General features: G+C 28.3%; 4 protein-coding genes across 4 annotated transcripts; 1 reads left to right on the top strand and 3 right to left on the bottom strand.

Moving 5' to 3' along the window:
* Window positions 1-616: 616 nt before the first annotated feature.
* LBI (leghemoglobin-1) lies at window positions 617-1,367 on the bottom strand. Its single transcript, NM_001376105.1, has 4 exons — window positions 1,240-1,367; window positions 1,046-1,154; window positions 868-972; window positions 617-784 (listed from the first exon to the last, which is right to left on the bottom strand). Exons 1-4 carry the CDS (start codon window positions 1,335-1,337, stop codon window positions 659-661), a joined length of 438 nt encoding a protein of 145 aa, NP_001363034.1. The 5' UTR covers window positions 1,338-1,367; the 3' UTR covers window positions 617-658.
* Window positions 1,368-9,866: 8,499 nt separating this feature from the next.
* LOC114192487 (leghemoglobin 4-like) lies at window positions 9,867-10,886 on the bottom strand. The gene is made up of 4 exons (XM_028082222.2): window positions 10,742-10,886; window positions 10,540-10,648; window positions 10,348-10,452; window positions 9,867-10,256 (listed from the first exon to the last, which is right to left on the bottom strand). Exons 1-4 carry the CDS (start codon window positions 10,837-10,839, stop codon window positions 10,128-10,130), a joined length of 441 nt encoding a protein of 146 aa, XP_027938023.1. The 5' UTR covers window positions 10,840-10,886; the 3' UTR covers window positions 9,867-10,127.
* A 1,188-nt stretch (window positions 10,887-12,074) lies between these two features.
* Window positions 12,075-12,924, bottom strand: LBII (leghemoglobin-2). The gene is made up of 4 exons (NM_001376104.1): window positions 12,775-12,924; window positions 12,581-12,689; window positions 12,403-12,507; window positions 12,075-12,319 (listed from the first exon to the last, which is right to left on the bottom strand). Exons 1-4 carry the CDS (start codon window positions 12,870-12,872, stop codon window positions 12,194-12,196), a joined length of 438 nt encoding a protein of 145 aa, NP_001363033.1. The 5' UTR covers window positions 12,873-12,924; the 3' UTR covers window positions 12,075-12,193.
* Window positions 12,925-15,284: 2,360 nt separating this feature from the next.
* Window positions 15,285-17,022, top strand: EMB2739 (embryo defective 2739). Its single transcript, XM_028082220.2, has one exon. It carries the CDS (start codon window positions 15,319-15,321, stop codon window positions 16,726-16,728), a length of 1,410 nt encoding a protein of 469 aa, XP_027938021.1. The 5' UTR covers window positions 15,285-15,318; the 3' UTR covers window positions 16,729-17,022.
* The last annotated feature ends 1,054 nt before the right edge of the window (window positions 17,023-18,076 follow it).

Below are 18,076 nucleotides of genomic sequence, written 5' to 3'. Positions count from 1 at the left end.
CATACCCGCTATACTCTAATTTAAATTTAAAAAAAAACATGATTAAAATATTAACATATTGATTTTGAATCAGTTTTTTTTATCAATTAGTTTAAAAAAATATATTTCTTTGTAAATTGTCATTCAACACTATTTGAATGAGTTATTTGGACATTTTTTAAAATTTATGAATGTAATGTATTGTATTTTATCTAAATTTACGATTAAAGTATGTTGTTAAATTTTTTTTTAAATACACGCGGGTACCGGTGGATATTAAAAAATGATACGGATACTCGACCGATATAAATATGAGTACGAGACAAATATTTATCCAGCGGGTAGGGTACGGGGTTGACATCCTATTTCAGAGTATGTTATTCATTTATATTTTTTTAAAGGAAAAAAACATTTGACCAATTTAATTAATCTTGATAAAATAATCTTAAAATACATATATTATTTCAATTAATGTGTTTTTTGTGTGTGTTTTTTCTTGAATATCAGTTATGAAACACAAACATAATTCATGGAAACATATATATGAAGACCAGTTATCCAAATACAATATAATTTATAATTTACTTATTTTTAAGCAACATTGATTTGATATGGGGAACCTGTTTAATAACAAGTTCTTTTAAAACAAATTTATTTATTACAAGTAATAATGGGCATCCTAATATGCTTTTTTAATAGCTGCTGCCAATTCATCGTAGGCTAGTTCCACAGCAGTGCCCAGTTCATCACTCCATTTGTCTCCAACTGCTTCTTTCAATGTTTTGACCAAAGCTTCTTTTACCACCTGCATTTCATTTACATTCTCTTTCTTATTATTCACATCAATCTTCTATATTCATTCTTTATTCTTACTCATACTAATCATACCACAAACTGAGCATCGTTCACTGCTTTCTGAGAGTGCACAGCACCAAGTGCAGCATCAGCCACCACTCCTCCACTTGCTCTAAGTTGTGCAGCTGAATCACGCACCTACGTTTTCATATTTCAACATCTTCATCAAACATAACAAACAAAATTTCAATTTCATTTGTTTCACACTTACCAATCCAAAAAGCTTTTCAGCATGACCCGTGAGCTTAGGATTAGTGGCATCAACTCCGTTAGCTAGAAACGAGAACAGGTTCTTTGCTGCTGGTGCTTTCTCCAGTATTCTGTTCATTTTGTTTTGGTCAAACAAAAACACAAACACATAGGATGCATGAAAAACAGATGTTTAAGGAAAATAGAAATACTAACGTGGTGTAGAAGACAACACTGTATTTGGGAATGTTTGCCTTGAATGCTTCATATGCGCCATTCACCAGAGCCTCTTGTTTGTCAGAGAAAGCAACCATTTTCTTTTCTACTTTTCTGTTTGCTTCTATTTGTTGTATTCAAGTTATGAAACAACTTCACATCCTTTACTTCTTTATATAGAAAGCTATGGAGTGAGAAAAACTAAAGCATATTGTAATTGGCTTGTGGAGAGTGTCAATCGGCATGATGAAAAGGCAATTATCTTTTTAAAAAAATCATCAAATGTTTTCAGTTATTTAAAGTAAATTTATAATTTAATTACAAGTGTGGTTAACATAAGCCCTAAGAACATTAATTAAGAAATAAAAACCAAAAAGATTTTGCATTTTTTTTTTGCATACCAATTACAACAAATATTACACCCAAAAATAATCTAAGCTAGCCGAGTATATATATGTATTAGAAATTAGAAATGAAATCTCCATATTTTCTTGCTTTAATGTCTTAATGTACTTAACATAATAACCTTAACAGGTCATATCATCCAAGTGATGAATTCTTTTATGAGACATTTATGAGGGATGTTTAACAATGAGATCTACACTTTGATGAACTTTTTATTTTGATACTCCGGTGAATATTTCAAAAGAGATTCATTAGAAAAATTTAACAATAATGAGAACACAGTTAAATTCACATTAGATAATGATACTTACCAATTCAAAATTTTAAGAAATTAAGTTTATGGGTGTTCTTTCCGGTAAATTGTTCAGTCTTCTCATTTATACTCGATATACATTAACTCACTTAGATTATTAACTCACTTAGATTCTAACATCAAGTAATCACATGATTACATAATGTTGGACTAATAAAATAAAATATCTTGAAAAGTTTCACATCTCCTAAGAAAACAAAAAGGGTTGGTGTTAGTGACTATATAATGAACTCTAAGTCCATGATGTTCTTTGCCCCGAGTCAAAGACACTTCAACTTTATATTTGACTCTTCTTAATTTTTATACTCTTGTAATAAGAGCGTTGTGAGGTTTGGGCAAGAGCGTTGTGAGGTTTGGATTAAATTATTGCTTTGGAGAGTGTGGGTACTCGGGATCAAAGGGCATGAGAGAGTTGTTTATGTGTTTCTTTATTTTTATTTTATTTCTCTATTAATAAAATGATTCTCAGGAGTTTCTCCCAATAGTGGTATCAAAGCTCTGGTTTGGTAGGATTTTTTCTTAGTATGCTTTGTGGTTGTAGCATAGTCTGATCATCCACATTAGAAAATATTAATTCCTTTGTTCCAATGAGAAATTTGATGGAAGGATCCTTGTTAGTATTGTGTTGATGCGGTGAATCTACAGTTGGGTTCGTGGAGGTGCAAGGATTGTGAGTCGTTCTGGATCTGCAATGAAGTTCACGTGTGGTGAGATGCTCCTGAATCTGCGAAGGACGTTGCAGTTGGTGTTGGCATGGCCCGGTGAGTGATGTATGATGTAGATTTGATCTGTGTGAGTCACGATTTATGGCATGTGCATGGAGGAAGTGCTCTGCAATTTACAGATCTACTTCGATAAGAGTTAATGGAGGTGCTACGCTGACAGGTGTTGCGTCTGTCTCCAGCGAGGGAGGTGGTTGCGAAGTGCAGATGTTCAATCTATGGTCTTTCACAATGTTTTGTGGTTTTGTGTCATGGGTTGTAACATGGTTCCGACGAAGGGTGTATAGTGTTTATACGCGACCATTGACTAATATTTATGCAACGTGTGTGGTTGTTATACACAAGCATTAATTAGCATTTATACAGGGTGCATGGAAATTCTTGGGATGACTTAATTTGAAGTGAAAATTATTGGGATGGTTTGATTTCAAGTGAAAATTCTTGGGATGGTTTGATTCCAAGTGAAAATTCTTCTAATGATTTAATTCCAAGTGGAAATTCTTGGGATGGTTTGATTCTGAGTGAAAATTCTTGGGATAGTTTGATTCCAAGTGGAAATTTTTGGGATAGTTTGAATCCAAGTTATATCCCTTATGGTGGAGTATGATTGCTAGTATAGACAACGAATATGTGTTTATTTGAATCACAATGGAGAATGTTGGGCTGATAAAAATAACATGTATTGAAAAGTCTCATATCACCTAGGACAACCAAGAGGGTTGGTGTTAGTGACTATATAATAGGCTCTAAATCAATGATGTTCCTTGTCCCAAGTCAAAGACACTTCAAACTTGTATTTGATTCTTCCTATTTTTTATACTCTTGTAATAAGAACGTTATGAGGTTTGACTTAAATTATCTCTTTTAAAAATATGATTACTCGAAGTCAAAGAACATCAAAAAGTTATATATATATATATATATATATATATATATATATATATATATATATATATATATATATATATATATATATATATATATATATCAATAGAGTGATTTTCAGAAAATTTTCCCAACACATAATTCATGATATCATTCTCAATACCTAGGTAACATATGTGTACCACTATCCATCATATATTCATTTATATGCATCGTTTTATATCAATATGAATTTTTGCGAGAGTGACCTGTCTTCACTAAACATAAGAAAACTCCTTGTTTAGGGAATAACTCTAGATAAGAGAAAATTAGTTTTATTTCTCTTACTTAAACATTTTTTTCAATGCTTAAACGATGACTCTAGATTAATCAAATCATTTTTTAATTCAAGCACTCGATCGCTCAAGTAACATAATTTTTTTTATGGGCAATTCATATATATATATATATATATAAAATAAATGAAAAATACAAAACTTAAAGGATCACAAAAAACCATGATAAAGAAATACAAAATCAAAAAAATATATATTTCACAAAACATAGGCAGATGATACCTATCGTAAAAAAAAATCAAATTGATAACCATAAGCACAACAACATTATGTACTGTTCTTTATTCTCTACAACCAAATTCGCCGATCGCGACTTATTCACACAAATAAATTTCTTAAAAACAAAATTAAATTGAGTTTTACTGCAAATATGTAAACATATACACAATTTGTGCTTAAGAATCCAATGTATTATTCTATGACAAACTATAAAAGAGTCGTATTTCAACCAAAACAAGATTGCAAAAGAAAATTCTCAGTAGGCTTAATTATCATTTTGCTCCCCTAATTTGTTGGTTTGGTTCATTTTGCTCCTTTTATTTTTTGTTGATCAATTTGGTCCTCTAATTTTTTTAAATGGTTCAATTTGGTCTCTGCCGTTAAGTTGACGTTAACACCGTTTCCGTACATGCCTCGTGTGATTTTATGAAATTTTGTAATTTTTAAAAAAAAATTTTAAATTTTTTTAATTTTTTTAAAATTTTTAATTTTTTTTAAAATATTAAACTGTCACGTGTCGCTTTATGGTTGTGACACGTGTCAAATTGAGATTTTTTTATTTTAAAAAATAATAATTCAACGTGGCATGTCACGATTGTGTCACGTGTCAAGCTAACCTTGGTTGTTTTCAATTTAGTCTCTCTATTTGAATTTTTTATTCAATTTAGTCCTCCAATTTTTTTAAATGATTCAATTTTGTCATCTTCAATTTGATACCAAGTTAATAATTAAGCTTAATTACAATTTATACATTCATATTAAAATAATTTTTTTATCATTTATACATCAAATCTCTCCCTATATACTCATTTTTTTTTTTTACATTTTTTACTTGTAATTTTTCACACTTCAAACTTTCTACACATGTAAAAAAAAAATTGAATAGTTAGAAGGAGTAATTTGATCTATAAATATAATAAAAATTATTTTAATATATATATATATATATATATATATATATATATATATATATATAAGTTGTAATTAAGCTTAATTACTAATTTGGTCTCAAAAGAGAGGACAAAATTAAATAATTTTAAAAAATTAGAGGAGTAAATTGAATCAAAATTGTAAATAGAGGGACTAAATTGAAAACAATCAATGATATTTTGACACATGGCACAATCATGATGTACGTGGCACTTGTTTTTGTTTTTAAATTAAAAAATTAAAATTAAAAAAAATTATCAAGTTGACACGTGTCACAACCATAAAGTGACACGTGGCAATTTAATATTTTTTTAAAAAAAAAAATTACAAAATTCCACAAAATGACACGTGGCATGTATGAAAACGGTGTTAACGTCAACTTAACGCAGATGCCAATTGAACCATTTTAAAAAATTAGGGACCAAATTGAACCAATAAAATATAAGGGGACCAAAATGAATCAAACCAACAAATTAAGGGACCAAAATAATAATTAAGCCTTACCAATATATTTCATGTATGTTTCTTCTAAAAATACCTCGATCAGTTCTGTTTCTGTTTACCTTTATCCACGGAAAATTGCCAATCAATTTCTTTAAAATGAAAATTCTCACCATGTATAATATTTATGTAAAAAAAAAAGATTGAACCATTAAATTTAAACAGTGGTGCGCATTTACTTTTTGAAAGTTTGAGGAATAAATTTTAAAACATAACCTAAAATTTCTAAATAGTAAATCAATCGAAGACACTAAAACCGTTTTCCTTTTATTTTTATTTTTCTTAATTTGAATGGTTAAATTAAAGCATTCTTTTCATTTGAGATTCAATTTTCAAAGTTGGCTTCAACCTATTAGGGATGGCAATGGGGCGGGACGGGCACGGGTTTCGTTATCCTATACCCATCCCGTAAAAAAAATTCATTCTCATCCACGTATCCAAACCCAACGGGTATTAAACTTTTGACCCATCCCCATTCCCACCGGGTAACGGGTATAATCTCGTACCCATACCCATACCCATTTTCTTACTACTTCAATATTAATTTTAATTAATTTTTATAAAATAATAAAAATTTTATGATAAAGGAAACATAATATTATCAAATATTCAATATTAGAATGATGATTGTTTCTTCCGTATCAAATACTTTAAAATAAATTATAATTGTTTACATTTTATATAATAATACCAAATAAAATTTCATGAGAGCTAAAACAATTATTAAATTTGCAAATATTAATGAAACATAATTGATAAAATTTAAAAATATTTTTTAAAAAATATAAAAGAAAAACAAATATTCAAATTAAAATATATTTTAAATGTTTGTTTACTTCAATCTTTTAAATTCTAATAAATCTTTTTTTATACACTAATAAAAGTTATAATACATCATTTGATCAAAATGATACAAAGAACAAATAATAATCATAATAAAATTTTAAAATAAATTATAATTGTTTACATTTTAAATTATAATACCAAATAAAGTTTCATGAGAACCAACACATTTATTAAATTTACAAACATTAATGAAACCTAGTTGATAATATTTAAAAATATTTTTAAAAAAGCATAAGTGAAAAACAAATACTCAAATTAAAATATATTTTAAATGTTTGTTTACTTCAATCTTTTAAATTCTAATGAATATCTTTTTTATATACTAATAAAAGTTATAATACATCATTTGATCAAAATGATACAAAGAACAAATAATAATCATAATAAAAGTTTAAAATAAATTATAATTATTTACATTTTAGAATATAATACCAAATAAAATTTCATGAGAACCAACACATTTATTAAATTTGCAAACATTAATGAAACCTAGTTGATGAAATTTAAAAATACTTTTAAAAAAATATAAAAGGAAACAAATATTCAAATTAAAATATATTTTAAATGTTTGTTTACTTCAATATTTTAAATTCTAATGAATCTCTTTTTTATACACTAATAAAAGTTATAATACATTACTTAATCAAAATGATACAAAGAACAAATAATAATCATAATAATAAAATTTTAACATAGATCTTGTATCTTTTGAACTTCAATTATGTTGGATGGTGATAAAAAAATATTAATGACAATTACATTAAATTTTTATATTGTAGTAAATAAAAGTTATTTATATAATTATAGTGAAAAAATTACAGTATGATTGATAATGAGTTAAAAAATAAAAAATAATTAAATAAAATATATCGAAATAGTATTATACATAATGAAAATAAACAAGAAATAAAAATATTAAAAAATTAACAAATGTTTACAAACAATTTGAGAGACTATTGAAAGAAATCGCACAAAAGAAAACAAATGTATAATTAAGGGTATGATAAGTTGAAAAATATCTTACAGATATAAGAAAACTTTTCAAATATCAACATATATACTCAGTAATTGAGAAATAACAAAAAATGTTTTAGTGAAATAAAAAAGTTATTCAAATGAAACAAAAACTAATAATAAGAATAATAAGTAAATGATTTTTTTTATATTACCTAGTAAACGAAATGTTTGTGCTATTAAATACTTAAATTGAGAGTATTAAACATTTTCATGTGAAAGAAAAATATACATTAAATAAAAATATTAAAAACTAATAGAAATATTCAAATGTAAGACATAAAATTTTTTAATTAACATACATATTTTGAACATAATTACATAAAGATTATGATAAGATGAAAAATATAATTGAAAATGCAAATGAGTTTCATGACAACCCAAATAATTAGAATAAATAAAAAATAATATATATATATATATATATATATATATGTATATATATATATATATGTGTGTGTGTGGTTATTTAATTAATTAGGAATATTTTAATAATTTAAACGGGGACGGGTAATATGGCGGGATATGTACATCCACATCCACATCCACATCCTCATACCCAATTGAAAAAGACGGGGATTCTCCATACCCATACCCATACCCAGTCAATGCGGGGATTCCCCGTCAAAACGGGGACGGGTTCGGACAATACCCACAGGGACGGATTTATTTGCCATCTCTACAACCTATTCTAGAAGGGTGAGTTGAAGGATTTTCTTTTCTTCTTTTTCTTTTCAACACACAATTGTCAGAAAAAAATTAAAATATTGTGTAAACTTATAACTAAAGTAATGTACGTAAAATACATAAAATTACAGTGATTTCTTCTATGTTTATAGAGCCAATCTAGCGTAGTGGATCAGTAATCGGGGATGGATCTTCAATAATATATTTTAAAACTAAAATAATTCATCAAAATATTATTGTTCCTAAAATTGAATTAGTATAACAGTAATAATAAAAAAATATACATATATATAAATTCTATAAATGATTGTTCTTTCAAAATCTTTATACTACAACAAAAAAAATCAAAATTAAAATTTTCAATATTTTTTTCAATATAAATAATCATATTATTAAAAAAAATTCATTTATAAAAAAATATCTCTAGTTATAACTGTAAAAACAGAAATAATTAAAGTGACATGAATTAAAAAATCACTCAATAATTAACTTTTTTTATTTGTGTTAGAGATTAACATAGATAAAATTGGTTATTTCAAAACACAAAATAAATTTTTTTTTTCTATATTTTAAACAACCGACACTACAACAAAAATGATTTTAGGCAACAACACAAAATTGTGAGTTAAACCATCATGGGCTAAAGTTTAGACAACAATTTTTTAAGCGTAGTCTAGGTGAGCATAATGGCAGGTAATATGCCACTGTTTTCAGTTGACAACACTTTTAAAATCATTTCTTAAATTCTCATAAAAAATAACGGTTTTTATGTATGTGTTTTTCAAAATTTCACATTTTCAACACTGTGAACTCTTGGCGTTTTCAATCTAAAATCAAAGAGAATGAAGAAATTCAATTTTTTGCATTTTTGAAACTAAATTTTTCATTTTCACTAAAAAAAGATGGAGGAAATATTTATAATCTAAAAGCTTTAATTTTTAGTGTATTTTAGACCATATTTTTATGAATTAGCCCACACTTTTTACAAGTAACATTTATATACATGTTGCTTAAGATAATTTTTAAGCCAAATCTAAAAAATGTTGTTTTTACTATTTTTATATCATATTTTTGTACCTGTGGTCTCGTTTAATATTGTCTAAAGTTATTTTTGTTGTAGTGCGAATTCATAAAAGATTTATAAAATAAAAAATAATTATAATTATTAAATTAATATTTCACTATTAAGATTATTAAGTAAAATAAAAAAAATAAATGGAAGAGAATATATATATATATATATATATATATATATATATAAACATATATATATATATATATAAACAAAAATAATAATTTTATTTTTATTTTTAAAATAAAAAGGTAAAAAAATGAATATAATATTTAGAAAACATAAAAGACAAAAAAAAATCTTAGTATATATTTTTATTTTATTATTTATTAACATTGTATTCTATGAAAAAAAAATAAAAGATACTTAATTTAATTTCTAATAATTTTAACTGTAATACATATAATTTAAAAAGTTCTTCCGATATATTATAGGCAACTTAAAAAATTCCAAGAAAAATTCCCTTCCAAGGTCCGGCGGCCCTTGAGTATAGCATTTGATACCACTGGGAGTTGTTTTTAGGGAATTTATGGGACTGACATTAATAAAGATATAAATTTATCCGTTCACATTTATCTCCCAAAACTTTAAAATACAAAATTTATAAATCTTTATTTTATATTCAACAACATCTCTGCAGACTCGAACTCATATTTGATTCCCAAATTCATTTCTTTAAATATTTGAAGTACATGTAAAAAAATGTCATCTTCGAAAATTCTTGCTTAAATTTAAGTATAAGAGAACGCTCAAGTAATAATAAAAAACTAACACATTACTTTGAACTCATTTGTCAAGTCTCGATTTATGATTCACCGACGTAAGCCTCAGCCAAAAAAAAAAAAAGGAAGAATGTTTATCCAAATACAAAAAATTCTACTTAATATAACTGACCTTTTTATGAAGAAAATAATAGAAAAAAAAAAGTTATTGATTAGACTTGATATGAATAATAGATCCTAAGTCATTGTCTTCTTAATTGCTGCTGCCATGGCATCATAGGCTTGTTCCCATGCATCGTTCATTTCTTGGTTCCATTTGTCTCCAACTGCTTCCTTTATTGTTTTCAGCACTGCCTCTTTAATCACCTACGTACCATTCAATTATTCCCTTCATTTTTCAGATCAACTTTCACAAATCAGTAATGTTTATGCTATGTTATATTCTAATCATACATACCGCAAATTGAGGATCGGTGACTTTTTTTTCGGTATGAACAGAACCAAGTTTGGCTTCAGCCACCACTTCTCCTTTTGTTTTAAGTTGAACAGCTGCGTCTCGCACCTGCAATTCAAAAAACATCATGTGTCACACCAAAAGACATGTTATTAGATTTGTAAAATTATTATAAGTTTGGTCGGATGAGTTTACCGTTCCAAAAAGCTTTTCAGCATGTGCAGCCATCTTAGGATTACTGGGATCTACTCCATTACCTAGGAATGAGAACAAGTCCTTTGCTCCTGGTTCCTTCTCCAGTACCCTTTTATTTAATCAAACCAAAACCCAACATAAACACCAAAGGAAAAAAACAACCATGAAGGATTCAATTCATGTAGTAAGAGTCAAAACTTACAATTTGAAGAACGTAGCACTATTTTGAGGAAGGTTTCCCTTGAATGCCTCCCATGAGCTATTAACCAATTCCTCTTGTTTCTCAGTGAAAGCGCCCATATTTCTTTTTCTGTATTTCTTTTCCGTTGTTCTGTGCAATAATTTCACTCCGATTAGTGTTTATATATACACTGAGAGAAACTAAAACTTACTTTTTTTTTGTGATTGTAATTGAATGTCTCGTTTGCCTTGTCTTGTGGAATGTGGAACATGTCGATCCAAATTATGAGGAGGAGAATATGAACTTTTCAAAAATGTCGTCATAATCTCATTTTTAAACTAGTCAACTATGTATTTCTGTGAATTTTTTTAAATGTTTAATTTATTTTTCCCTTCTGCTTTGACGTAAAGATAATTGTTAATAAAAAAGAAAGTGAATAGAATATATTCACGCAGTTGAAACGTGAGTCAACGAAAAACCAAAACGCTTGCAACACATTGCAGGTTCATGAAGGCAATTTCATGTTTCCAACAAGTGTGTAATTTTTGGTGCGGGAGGAGTAGAGTATATTCAGTTGGAAATGTTGAACCATGAAGAGGTAATGAATCTGTTGGGGTGGAAGGAAGAGATTGATGTGAGTGGTGGTGAGGAGTGGATGTGTAAAAACCCAAGCGTGGAAAGCGTGAGTTTTAACGTATAAAAATCTAATTTTCTTGATCCTATTTGTTTTGATATGATGTATTTAAAATTTATTTTATTAAAAGTTAAATTTATTTAAAATTTATTTTAATGAATCTAGATTTTAATCTAATTTATATTTTATATATTTTATAGATTATATATTCATTCTTTAAATCAAAATGTTCAAATATGGATAATCCAAAAAATTCAATCAAAATTTTTAATTTAAAGTTTTAGTTGGATTAGATTAAAGATTGTCGTAGACTAGGCTAAATTCAAACTTGAACAGGCCTTGTTCGACGACCTGTACGGATCGAATAAGTTCGACAATCCTGAAGGATTAGGCAGGCTCAACGACTTGTACGAATTGAGCAAGTCCGACAATCTTGATGGGTTGAGCGGGACAGATAATCCAAACAGGTTGAATTGGCTCAACGACTCGGATGGACCGTGTCAAATGACCAATACAGACCAGACATACTTGATGACTCGAACGAACCAAGTTGGACCAAAGACACAAATGGATTGAGCTGGGTTGACCCAACGACTAAGATGGGTCCTGTCCGATAACCTGTATAGTAACCCTAGCCTACTCGCTTTTGGATTTTGTATTTGGATGTTTTCTACTTGATAATCGCAAACATAATTTATGGAAATATATATCAAGAACATTTATCCAAATACAATATAATTTATAATTTACTTATTTTTAAGCAACATTTGTATGGGGAACCTGTTTAATAACAGGTTCTTTTAAAACAAATTTATTTATTACAAGTAATAATGGGCATCCTAATATGCTTTTTTAATAGCTGCTGCCAATTCATCGTAGGCTAGTTCCACAGCAGTGCCCAGTTCATCACTCCATTTGTCTCCAACTGCTTCTTTCAATGTTTTGACCAAAGCTTCTTTTACCACCTGCATTTCATTTACATTCTCTTTCTTATTATTCACATCAATCTTCTATATTCATTCTTTATTCTTACTCATACTAATCATACCACAAACTGAGCATCGTTCACTGCTTTCTGAGAGTGCACAGCACCAAGTGCAGCATCAGCCACCACTCCTCCACTTGCTCTAAGTTGTGCAGCTGAATCACGCACCTACGTTTTCATATTTCAACATCTTCATCAAACATAACAAACAAAATTTCAATTTCATTTGTTTCACACTTACCAATCCAAAAAGCTTTTCAGCATGACCCGTGAGCTTAGGATTAGTGGCATCAACTCCGTTAGCTAGAAACGAGAACAGGTTCTTTGCTGCTGGTGCTTTCTCCAGTATTCTGTTCATTTTGTTTTGGTCAAACAAAAACACAAACACATAGGATGCATGAAAAACAGATGTTTAAGGAAGATACAAATACTAACGTGGTGTAGAAGACAACACTGTATTTAGGAATGTCTGCCTTGAATGCTTCATATGCGCCATTCACCAAACCCTCTTGCTTGTCAGAGAAAGCAACCATTTTCGTTTCTACTTTTATTCTCTTTGCTTCTATTTGTTGTATTCAAGTTATGAAACAACTTCACGTCCTTTACTTCTTTATATAGAAGGCTTCGAGACTACAAAACATGTAAAATTTACGCAGGTGTTTTGGCTTGTGGAAGCGGCTAATAGACATCATGAAGAGACAATTATATTTTTAAAATCTTAAAATCAAATATAACGTTTTAATTAATCAAAGTAAATTAATAATTTATTCATATCTTTTTCTAAATATTAAAATATGTAATGACTTTTCAAATTTATGTAAACATAATTACTATATTTTAATTATTCTAATTATTATATTTTTGTATGACTTCTTATCTTAAGCTCTATTTAAATATATAATATATATATATATATATATATAATATCATCTATTTGTAAGTAAAAGATTACAATTGTTCAAGTTAGTTTGCCTAAATAGCTTTGCAAATACAAAATATATTTCCCGTTTTTAAGTATTCTTTCAGCTTCCACTTAACTTTAGTTTTAACGTGACCTTGAAAAACAAAAACTATGGGAAATGAACCTTCTTCTTTTCCTTTAATTTTTATTTCTTTTATTTCCGTTGTAAATAAAGACTTATCAGAAAAACTTTAAAAGTAATATAATTAAATTATATAAAATGAGTTTAAAAACAATTTCATAAAAAAACAAAAACAGACAATTTGGTTTGGTGCAGGAAATACCAGTGTGACTGTTTGTGAGACGGTTAAGACTTTGTTGGCTTCTCATTCTTCCAGCGGTTGGGCTTTTCCAATTTCAACACCTTGGTACTGGGTAAAGTCACGGTTCCTTTTTATATATTTATTTACTATTATTATTATTATTATATTAACTAAAACACGGATGTCGTGTATTCACATTTTTGAATTTTTATTGAATTTTAAGTTAAAATTATTAATTAATTAATTAATTTTTAAAATAATTATTAAATACAAAATTAAAATAAATTAAAAATGCACATAAAAGATGTTTCCAAAATAATTTTTAAAGACAAAAAATATTTTTAAAACAATGCTTAAAAATTAATTATTTATAAAAGAATTCATTTTTGAAATAAAAACTAATAATAAAATTGAAATAACAAAATATATACGAAAAAATGTATCATATTTATATATTGTTATAGATTAATAAAAATAAATCAAATAAATAAATATGATCATATATTAACAATAAGTTTGTGATATAAGTTGAGACCTACATCGATTAATTTATGATAATATATAATTTAAACTTATTTTTGTCATTAACTTTAATGTTTGATTTAATATATTTATTTATTATTATTTAAAATAAAAGAATTGATGGAATTTGAAACTTTTTAATAAAATAAAATTGAATTTCTTTTTAGTTTATATTTAGCCCGGTCCAAAATAAGATATCCCATTATTTTATATTATTACGTAAAAATACATTTATAATATAATCTCTTCCTAATATTATATGTAATATAAGTATAATCACTATTTAAAAAAATTCATATTTTCTATTAATTTTGTTTTGAAAATTTTTTCGTAGGAATTAATTACAAATTTTGTTGTGAAAAATAATTTCTAAGAAATTGCTACTTATTTTCTTGTAACATATTTTGTATAAAACACTTTTCGCAACAAATTTTGTAGAAAATATTTACAAATTTTATAATTTTGTAAAAAATAATTACTCACAAAAAAATTACCTGTCAATTAAAATTCTTAGAAAAAATGGCAGAAAAAAATATTTTATTGTAAATTTTTTTAATAAATTTACAAAAAAAATTCATATGAAAATTTTTAACTATGAATATTGATTTCTGTGTCTTATAAAATCCATAAAATATATTCTTTTAAAGATTTACAAGTTAGATCTAATTTATAATTAAATAAAAAGTGAGTATTTTTATCTTTTTGTTTTTGTTGGCTAGATCTTAAAAATGTTTTCATTTTGAGACAGATAAATAAAATAATATATCATTTATTTTCTAATAAGTTTTTTAACATTCTAAAGTGTATTTATAAGCTAGGTTTAAGTCATCATTCTAACTAAGATTACGCCTAGACTTATGACAGCCTATAATTCACCCTTAAATATTAGTATATAAATATATCAAGATCTTAAAAATTACATAATTTCTTTCATAAATAAGTATACAAAAAATTATTAAAAGAACACTAGTATAAATACAAACATTATTACGTCTGTATATAAATATTTTTTAAATATACGTGTTATTAAAAACGCAAACATTATTTGTATATAGATATTTTTTAAATATACTTGTTACTAAAGTTTGTTAAAAATAGTAAATAATTATATTTTGAAAAATAAAATTAGAATTTTGAAATAGGATGTCTTTCATTATATATCGATATATTCGAGCCTTAAATTTATACCGTGATTAAAATTCAAATGAGGTGGCGTCTTTCATCCGTTCTTCAATGGCGGCGTTGAAGCTAACACTGACGCCACCTTTGGAAGCAGAAAACGCATTAGAAACGTCGCTGAGGGAAGCCTTTGAGTCTCAGAAACAATCTCTGAGACCTCCTTTCTCCTTAGCCATTCCAAGCCCCGACCAATACACCCTCCTCAACCGCGCGATCCTTCACGGCGTTTTAACGGAACCCCAATTCGCCAAAACCCACATCAAACACTTGCACGCTATCGTCACCGACGGCTACGCCACCTTCGTCACCCTCCTCCTCGACCTCGTCAACCACCTCTACCCCAAACTCCTGGCATCTGTCAAAACGCAGCTACTCTGGCTCACCGATCAAACGGTGTGCGTTTTGGGCATCGGCTACGACGCCGTTTTGGTCTCCCTTTTGCGCCAAATCGTCGGCGCCGATTGCGGCGATGTCAACTTGTGGCTCTGCTCCAAGTTGGTCACCCTCTTTCTGGAACAGTGGGACTGCTTATTGGAAGACTCGCCCCACGTCTTATCGTTCGCGTTGTACACGTTTCTTAGGGTTTTAACGGATCATTGCAGGGGTGGAAGCGTTGAAAAGTTGGAGACTTTGAAGCGGCTGGAGATTCATCTGTGCGTGAAGATAGTGAGGGAAGAGTTTCACTTGTGTTTGAAAATTGGGAGGGATTTTATTCGCTTGTTGCAGGATTTGGTTCATGTTCCCGAGTTTAGGGCTATATTGAAAGACATTGTGTTTAATCCGTGTGTGTTTAATGTTGTGGGGTTTGAGTTTAAGGATGTTTCTCAGATTTACTCCACCAGGACTTCCAGCAGGTATTCTCTGCTTAGGATCAGTCCTGACATGGAGACCCAATTGAGGTTTCTGCTTACAAGCATAAAGCTGGGGAATCAGAAGAGGCATCAGGTCTGGTTTGGTAAGAAGTTTTTGAATGAGCCTGATAAAGAGTTTGTCATAGTTGATATTGTGAGGTTCATATGCTGTGGACACCACCCTCCAAATGAGATAATTCAGTCTGATATTGTTCCTAGGTGGGCGCTTATTGGTTGGCTTTTGACCTCTTGTAGGAGGAACCATGTTGTGGCTAATGTGAAACTGGCTTTGTTTTATGACTGGCTCTTTTTTGATGAAAGGGTGGATACCATTATGAACATTGAGCCTGCGGTTCTGCTCATGGTGCATTCTATTCCAAAGTATGTGGACATTACTCATGCTCTTCTTGAGTTCTTATTGCATCTTGTGGACAGTTATGATGTAGAAAGGAAGAGTGTGATGGTTAAAGGTGTGTCATCGGCTTTTCAGTTGCTTGTGCGCAAAGGTGTGATTAGGTCACTTGATGTATTGATTTCTTGTCCTGCACTTCACCCTGCTTTGAAAGAGAGGCTGAAAAAGTTAGTAGCATGTGGAATGATTGGAAGCTCTTGATGGATTCATCCAAGGTAATTGCTGCTTGGTAGCCACAGTATTGAGTTTCTTCAAATTTTGTCCTCAATCTGAACCAAGGTACATAGACTAGAATATGCTTGATAGAAGCATGTACCATATACACACACGCAGATATAAGTACCAATTCATTGTATCATGATGCAGTAACTCAGGTGTAGGTTCTGATTCTTGTAAATTCAATTGATAGTTTTAAGTTATAACACTGTACATGGTCCCCTATGGCCACTCTTTAAGTTTGGATTTCAAATGAAAATGAAGACGTTGGGGATGGTATTTTCTGTTTGTCACAATGGTTTAAGCTACCCTGTGTTGTGGGTTCATATTTTATAAGTTAGAAAATTTTAAAATAAGTTACTTTAGAACATTTTACTAAATACTTTTATCTTATTTAAATTGGTATATAAACTGATCAAATAAGTTATTAGTTAATTTATTGAAACCATCATAAAGTAAGACATGATTTGGTTATAGTTTCATGCATTGTCTTCAAAGAACATCAACTTGCTGGTTTGAGGATTATAGTACATGTTTTTACATTCTATTACAAATTGGACTGATTTATTTATTTATTTAAAGAATTCACTTATGCATATGTTTATTTCCTTATTACTACTATTCAGTATTGTGGGGGGAAATAGGCTGAGGTTCAGTTCTGCCAGCCATTACTTGCTTAAGCTTCTGAAAGGACACTCATCTCTTCATGTAATGAACATAATGAACATCTTATGTCAATTCAATGTTTCTAAGTCATTCTGGTGAGAAAAAGGTAAGAAGGCCTTGAGCGGAAAAATAAGCGTAATCGAATGCTTGAAATTGAATGTATAGAGATTGATAAATTCTTTCAATGCATTTTTTTAGTAATAAATCTTATTGCAGTATAATAAGGATTTCTTTCTCATATTAGTGATTTTTATCCAGAAGCACTCGCATACTGAATATTTGTTAACTTCTCTTTCTTCTAAATACTACATTACTACATTTCAATGATTAATTTTATATGTAATTATTATATTGATAATTTAGTTTCAATATTGATACAAGGGTAAAAATTAAATCATTTCAATGATTAATTTTATATGTAATGAATTATATTGATAATTAATTTTTATTTAAATAAATTTTCAGAAAATTAGTTTTAAGATAATTATTTTTACATGGATGTAAACATGTCAAAAACGAGTTCAAGATTTTGTAATGTTGTCCTCTGAACATTAACCATATACTAATATTCATACTTAAAAAATTATTTTAATATATTTTAAAATATCAAAATCAATCTTCATCCAACATTTTAAAGACTAAAAGTTATTTTAATATATTTTAAAAT

The sequence above is a fragment of the Vigna unguiculata genome, chromosome 7, assembly GCF_037176805.1.
Source record: "Vigna unguiculata cultivar grain cowpea cultivar isolate G323 ecotype 2 chromosome 7, ASM3717680v1, whole genome shotgun sequence".
Lineage (NCBI taxonomy): Eukaryota > Viridiplantae > Streptophyta > Magnoliopsida > Fabales > Fabaceae > Vigna > Vigna unguiculata.
The sequence above is the reverse complement of the archived record's forward strand: the minus strand, read 5'-3'. Positions and strand labels throughout refer to the sequence as shown.